Genomic DNA, 8,006 nt, shown 5'->3' on the forward strand with positions numbered 1-8,006 from the left:
CAACGCAGGTATAACGGCATTCAGAGGTGAGTTTAACCAAAACAACGCCCAACTGCAGGTAAAACGGCATTCAGAGGTGAGTTTAACAACACTCCATGGCGCGTTCAAGTAAGCATTTAAGCGTTTTCTAGTCATAGGTAACGTTTAGTGACACTGCTTTAACTAGAGCATGCTGGATAACGTATTTTTATCGGAGGTTTGTTGATGTTAATAAATATATATAATACGCTACGATTGTGTTCAATTAATCAAAGTTTATTTATTTATTTATTTATATTTATTAAATCCTCTTAATTAATAACGCTGACGTCACTGTATGGGGCGATCCCAAGGTCCATTGCGATTTTCCACTCGGTAAGTAGAAGAGTTAATTAATAGAGATGGATACTATTCTTAAATGTACACATCAAAAACTTTTGAATCAGGACAATAAGAACAAATTTAGAACCTTTAGACGTGTAAGGTGTCATTTTTTTTCTTATGACGGAAAATGATATTGAAGATATCAATGATAATGAAGACATTATTAAAGCATATAGCTTGCTACACCACATGTGCAGGCTAGCAAAGTTAGCTAATCAAATACTGAAAGTTAATTTTTGTCGCATTTAATCATGCAAGGTACAATTATAGGGGAAAGTAAGATTTCCAGTATTACATTAGCCCACAACTATTATCCAACATTATAAATGTTCAGATGAAGAACGGTGTTATATATATAAGTTCAGCTGTGGCTTTGGCTTTTTTTGGCGAAATAGAGCAAAACTTACATTATTTATTTTTTTGGTATAAAATGTAATTAACAATATTAACTTCTTGTTTATTGAACTGTATAAAATCAATATCACATACACTCTAGCCCATTCTGGCAACACAGATGAAGAGAATACTGGTGTAAAATGTTAAAATCTGTTGTTGTTTTTTTCCTTTAGGTCCTTCAAATTTGGCAGCTTCAATTTCATTTTATTCTAACCCCACACCACATACAGTATACATACACACACACACACACAAACAAAGGCACTTTTAAGAGCCACGTCTGTCTTGTTAACCTGTACTACTCATCAGTGTCTCTCTCTCTCTCTCTCTCTCTCTCTCTCTCTCTCTCTCTCTCTCTCTCTCTCTCTCTCTCTCTCTCTCTCTCTCTCTCTCTCTCTCTCTCTCTCTCTTTTTCTTTTCTCTCTCTCTGTTTACATCTATATTTGTTTTATCTGTCCATCTCTTCGTTGTGAGTCTTTCTGTCTGTTTGTGTTTCTGTCCATCACAATGTCCAAGAGTGATTCAGAAATCCAAGAACACCTCATGATCTTGGATAACCTGGTTGATGACCAAGAACTGAAGGATGAGCTCCAAAGTCTTGATGACCTTCTTGGTGAGCTGCAAGAAGAGGAGGCAGCAGCACCAGTGAAGAGACCTGAGCCGAGGGTGGAATGGAGAAAAAGAGACATTACTGGAAATATTGTCTATGCGAGGCCAAGATCAAGCAGGAATCAGTCAAATAAGGGTCAGTATTGTTTTTCATTCAAGATATTTTGAAGATTTACATTGTTTAGGCACTTACTGTATGAGTGTATAAAATCAAGGAATATAGGCCTATGTATAGCTTGATATGTCAGGAAAACAATCAAACCAGAACCAATCATTTGATTTTTTTACATAAAAAGTAGATTAATTAAATATGTCACAAGTCTTGGATTAATTGCAAGAGACAGATTAAGGCTAATATTACATATTTGTGTAAAGCAGTATAAACTAGCAAGTTAGCGCATAAAAATTAGTTTTATTGTGGGCTTTATTGACATTGTCAGAAAATCTTGTCAATATGGTTATGATGTCAAATGAGCTAGCTTGCACTAAATCTCTTGCAAGTTATTGGTCTTGGCAAGGCTGTGTTTGAAACAGTTTGTTCTTCAGAGTGTGTTGTCAATGGCCAGCCAGCTTCCTTCTATATAAGCATTCCTATTTGCTGTCATCATCTAGTGACACCTTGTATGCAGATAACCGACAGTAATTGGACTGTCTCTGTTAGGGTTTGGGAAACAAAAAGTGTACTAGTATTTCTCTCTAGCTATACAGTAAGTTAAACAGTGACCTTGCACCAATTTAGGCTGGTAACCAGGCCTTGGGACAAGTTAGAAATTTGAATGTAACAAATGTTGATTTGTGTTGTTTTTATCCTCTACAGCTGATCACATTCGTAAGACTGATCCTCCCTTCATTGCTCCTGACACTAACTGTGAAGTGGCCTTTACTCCAGAGACTGTTGGTGTGTACTTCATTGTGTTTCCATTAGCCCTTGTATCTGTGTGTGTGTGTGTGTGTGTGTGTGTGTGTATATATATATATATATATATATATATATATATGACAGTGGGTTAGAATGTAAATTTTATGTTTAAAATGTTTCTATTTTAAAATTAGCTAGAATACTGATCCTTTCGCAGACAAATAATGGAGTACACTTTAATATTGTAAAAATATACATGTACATAGAAAGAAATTATTGTTTTTTAATATTCCTTACCATTTACAGAGTGTTTTCTACAAGATCTACAGCACTCACTAAGCGAATCCTCAGGTGATGAGGCATCACCTCTTGAAACCCCAAAACTTCTGGCTTCCTCGAACTGGAGCACACGGCAAAGTCTCTTTTCGGAGAGGTGGAGGGCAGAGAGACCCCGTCTGGTGAACACTGCTGCGGCACAAGAAAATGTGGCAACACGCATCTGCCAACAGTGTGGGAGAAATCCAGCGGCTGTCCGGTGTTGTGACTGTCGACCACGTCCCTTCCTCTGTGCTGATTGTGACGTCAGCATGCACACCAGACATGTCCTCCACAACAGAGATGCCATGACTGCTGGATTCTTCCAGCCATTGCCTCCAACAACTTTCGTGGTGGATAAGGCTCTTTCCCATTGTGGTAAGTTCTGGTTTGTGTGTGTACAACATATATCTCATTCTTAGAAAAGTTAAGCTCATAAGCTTTACTATTTAAATTATGCCTTTTTGTCTCTTATTGCTTTATCTTGAATGTATGTGGATACTCTGTGTTTTCAGTCCGGCTTGTACCTGTGGAGATGCCTGACAAAATCTGTGGTTGTTCTCCAGAGTCATTGAGGGTTAGTCCAGGAAAGATTGTTGCTGTGGTCACAATGAATGGTAAGAATGTGAAGAACTTTATTTTGTCCTGTGTGAGAAGCATCTTAAAAATAAATATCTATCCATACGCGACTCCCTACACGTTTCACATAGATATAAAACTTAAATATATATATATGAAGTATACAAAGTAATGTATAAATTGTACAAAGAACCCAAACCCTGATTAATCAGCTAAGGTTTACATTACAGTGGATGTGTTTTTGATATTTCCAGGACGACATGATCTAAGCATGCCAGAGTTAATTTGTGAGGCATGCCAAGCTACTTGGACTGCTGGAGTCGCTGACCTAAACCGAAGTGACTACTGGCCTGCAACCCTTCAGTTTGCCACAGTTTATGCCACAGATGTCTTTTTTTCATTTGAAGAAATGAAGATGGCGGCACCAGGACTGTCCTGCCAAGCATTTCTAAGAATGCTGAATCAGCGAACTGTCCGCTTTGGTCGTGTGAGTATTGAATTTATCTATCCTGCAGTGTTGTTGATATCTTTGAGTTGTGGGCTGATAAGCTGTTTGATGCTTATGTATTTGTTGTACATTAATAGCTGTTGGTTTCCTTACTTTTAATAGACTGGCAAGATCTCAGCAGACAGTTTTCAGAAAAGTTTTTTTGAGTGGGAGGCTGTGCGATTTGAGGTGGACAATATATGCAAGGAAGAGCCCTTCAACTGTCCTGCATGCACCCCAGATATGCTTGCAGTTTCAGTTGATGGAAACCGCAAGCATTACCGTTTCAAGAATGCTGCTAGGTACACCAAACTGTATCACAGTGTTTGTATTAATAAGAAAACATAGCTGTGAACCAAGTAATCCCAGATTATAAATTATCATAAATTGTTGTCAATCATCAATTGTTGTTTTTTGTTGTTTTTTAGATCTGAGGAACAGGCCATCTTTGAAGGCGTCTTCATAGCCAAGGACGAAGACGTGAAAAGATTTGTGGACCACATTCACAACACAACCAAACATGTAAAATTCTAGATGATAATTAGACTACAGCACTAATAACCTCTTTCTGAAAAGTTTGTTTAGGAGACTCTTTTTTTCATCAAACATTTTCCATATTGTAGGTCAGTGGAAGAGGTGTTTGTGGAGGGGAGTGGTCAGCAGCCAGAGAGACCTCCCAAAGATCTGCCAGCAAGGTAGACGAGGAGGGATTGGAGCTTGCGGTGTGTCGGCACGGAGTCCTGCTCTCTGCCTTAAATATGTATAGGGGGGAAATTTTTGCCTATCCCCTGTACCTGCAAGAAAAGCTGGCCAGTAGGCAAATCACTTTTTTTTGTATGGATGTGACCTGCAAATATTGGCCTTACCTCCAAAGAGTTGCAAAAAGCTGTCCAGAGCTCCAGCATCTTCTTAACATGAAGCCATTTCTTTCGGTATTTCATGCCAAAGCCCATGATTTTAAATGCGAGGTAAGGAAATGTTGCTATGTGATAAATGGTAAACGGACTGCATTTATATAGCGTTTTAACAGACCCATGGCCACCAAAGTGCTTTACATATTGCCTCACATTCACCCATTCACTCACTCATTCATACACCGACGGCGGTGTCAGCCATGCAAGGCGCCGTCCAGCTTGTCGGGAGCAGCTGGGGTTAGGTGTCTTGCTCATGGACATTTTCATTTTATTCTTAACCAGGTGAAATGGAGTGGGGCTTATCAGGACGGTGCTGGTTTAACTCTAGGGGAGGAGGTGGAACAGTGCAATGCCTTCCTCTCTAGGATTGCAGTAACCACTAAGCATATGTCAAAAGCAGGTAAGATGACCACATACTGCACTAGTTACATCCTTGCATAATAAGTAGGGGGATATGGTAACATCATATTTTCTGTGTTTGCAGGACGCACAGACATGCTGACTCTCATGGCCATGCGCTGGAATCAGCAAAAGTTCAACAATTTGGCTATCTCACTGACCCGTCGATATCAAAAGGTAATGACATCAGTAGAATTAATTTTAGATGTTCAGTATTGCATGTTAGCAGTGTATGAAGCTGTGCATTGAACATTTGGTTCTTGTTTCTTACTATTGTTTGTTATTGTAGACCACTAAATCTCTGCAAAGCCAGTTACAAAACCTAGAGTCCATGAAAGCCCAATTGACAGTGACAGCGAGCCAATTGGAAGACTGGGTGAATGATGTAAAGGATTGGGCTGACGGTGAGGAAATTATTACTTGTAATACATTTAGTTACAAATAATTGTAATTGTTACTGGTATTGTAAAGTGCAAACCACACCTATTTATTCTCAGCATCAACAACAACTACAAATGATGCTGATGCCTTGGCCAGCAGAATTGAGGTGCTGGTAGCCAGTATCAAGAGACGTTCCCAGCGTCTCTATAAAGATGCCGATGGCAACAAAGGGCGTGCCAGAATCCGCCGCAAGATCAGGGAGGAGAAGGGACATCTGACATCTGTTGTGGAGAAATACAACAGAATGGTTCCAATCACAGAAACTCTTTGCCTGGAAACCATTCTGTCTGGTGAGACCGCTTGGCCATGGCAGCTTCCACACAGTGGTATGTACACTAGTCTGTTGACTGCTTCTGACAAATCTGATACATAATGACACATAACCCGCAATGCTTTAAATCTCATTCTGTAACCCCATACAATTTCAGAGTTTCTTTTAAGGTTGATGTTTAATACAAATTATTTATTTATTTATCATAAATGCATCCCAGAATCTGTCGATCTAAGGACAAAGAGAAGGGCGTTTGACATCATCATGTCAGTAAGGAGACTTGAGGAGGAGCAGAAGATTCTTGTTGCAGAGATGGACCACCATTGGAAATCTCTTTCAACTCGTTCCGATACCCTCAGAGAGCTGTCCTGCTTGTTTTCCAGTGAGACAATGAAAAGTATGTATTTGTAATAAATTACATAAATGTAGGGTTGCCCCGACCAAAGATTACTATTAGGGGGCAGTCCTAATAAATATACACAACAATGATGACTGTTTATAAAGTTTCTAAGGCTGGTCTTATATTCTTGTGTTCCTCTTTTAAGATTCGCAATGTGGCCTAAGTGAAGAGGGTTTGAAAGGTCTGCAGAGCATCATCCTCAGAAAGCGGCATCAAATCAAAGAAATGAAGGCGCAAACAAGAGACTGTTACCTGCAAGTTTTGTCTGGAGCAGAGGACATCAACTTCTTGTACAGTGATTCAGCTGATGAGTACGACAGTGACTACGAAATATCTGATGATGGACTGTAATCAACAAGAGTGTAGCACCTTTCATACTTCTGGACAATGACCTTAACTATGAATATAAAGCATGTAATAACATCTGCTTTTTATCACCATATAAATATAAGGGTAACACTTTACAATAAGGTTCATTAGTTAACATTAGTTAATGTATTAACTAACATGAACTAACCATGAGCAATCCATTTGTTACTGTATTTGTTTCATCTTTGTTAACATTAGTTAATAAAAATACAGCTGCTCATTGTTAGTTCATGTTAGCTCACAGAGCATTAACTAATGTTAACAAGATTTTAATAAGTAAATGTTGAAATTAACAAAGATTAATAAATGCTGTATAAGTGCAGTTCATTATTAGTTTATGCTAACTTTTGTAGTTAACTAATGTTAACTAACGAACCTTATTGTAAAGTGTTACCAATATAACCAAAGTGTTACCTCTTCTTTCACATATATAGAATTGTGTGCATGCATGCCTCTACAACCAGTCAGTGGTGGAAATAAAGTGCATTAATTGAAGTACTGTACTGTGTGGGGTACTTTTGTTGAACTCTAGGGTGCTGTATAACAATTGAAACTTGTTTAGAGACATGCAAGAAGCAGATTATGAGGAAGAAAACCATAATAATGGGGAGGAATAATTTTCTCCCCAATATAATACAGTATAATGTTACAGTTTTCTGGATTGCTAAAACACATTTCTTGAAACCATCACTCACATTCTCAAAACCTTAAACACAAAAACAAATTTTCAAACCACATTCAGAAAACCTCTGACTCTTCTGCAAAATCAAATAATTGCCTCGAAACCATAAATTAAACAATGCTCAGTCTCAATCATACACACAGTGAGTCAATATTATAAACACTACCGATCATTCATTAGACACTACAGTACATCAAAAAATAAGAACACAGAATCCAAAGCACGCAGTTACCGAAAAAAAGTGTATCGTAACTAAGTAAACAAATTTTGCAATTATATAGCAAAAGTATAGTAATTACAACTTACCGGTGAGGTAAGTAAGGTGAATAACTTGTATACTGTATGCACTGCAAGTATAGTATCGTACTGAATATTGTATAGTATTGAATGTCTGTATATTCAGCACTTGCATATTGTGAAAATATAGTGACCCAACTGTAAAAGACAAAAAGGTTACAGTAAAAAACTCTAAATGAAAAGCATTATAGTCACTCAGAAGAGATGTGCAACTGCAGAATCAAGGTAAGTGAGAGAGATTGATTCTGCTTCAGCATCATGTCTTCATGTTGGGTTCAGACTGAGGACTTTATTCACATCACGGACAATGTCATCTCTGCAAGCAAAGGGAAAAACCCTAAAGCAGATCCAGCCTTGACAACATTCTCCACACTTGCTCTTTCTCATATTCCTCCTTGTTCACCATCTCTTACACACATACTCTTCCTCCTCTCCCTCTTATATTGTTTCCATTCATTGTTGGTATCAACATTCAGTGCAACATTTTGAGTCAATTTTGGCACTCTGAACTGACTTGTATTATATACAGTTCGACAAATTAGATTAGGCTATTCAGAATTTGGGGGGTTTAGTGTTTTAGCAATTCAGAAAACGTGTATTATACAACGTTTGTAAAATATTACTG

General features: G+C 38.1%; 1 protein-coding gene across 1 annotated transcript; it reads left to right on the forward strand.

The window, feature by feature from the left end:
* The first annotated feature begins 1,078 nt into the window (after positions 1-1,078).
* On the forward strand, positions 1,079-6,901 carry LOC311283655 (uncharacterized protein). The gene is made up of 14 exons (XM_084398207.1): positions 1,079-1,504; positions 2,186-2,266; positions 2,534-2,920; positions 3,058-3,159; positions 3,376-3,608; positions 3,732-3,910; positions 4,037-4,130; positions 4,232-4,576; positions 4,805-4,922; positions 5,007-5,098; positions 5,211-5,325; positions 5,419-5,688; positions 5,854-6,030; positions 6,179-6,901. The coding sequence occupies exons 1-14, from the start codon at positions 1,267-1,269 to the stop codon at positions 6,382-6,384; spliced, it is 2,637 nt and encodes an 878-aa protein (XP_084254333.1). The 5' UTR covers positions 1,079-1,266; the 3' UTR covers positions 6,385-6,901.
* Positions 6,902-8,006: the final 1,105 nt, after the last annotated feature.

Source organism: Rutilus rutilus (assembly GCF_951802725.1).
Source record: "Rutilus rutilus genome assembly, chromosome: 24".
NCBI lineage: Eukaryota > Metazoa > Chordata > Actinopteri > Cypriniformes > Leuciscidae > Rutilus > Rutilus rutilus.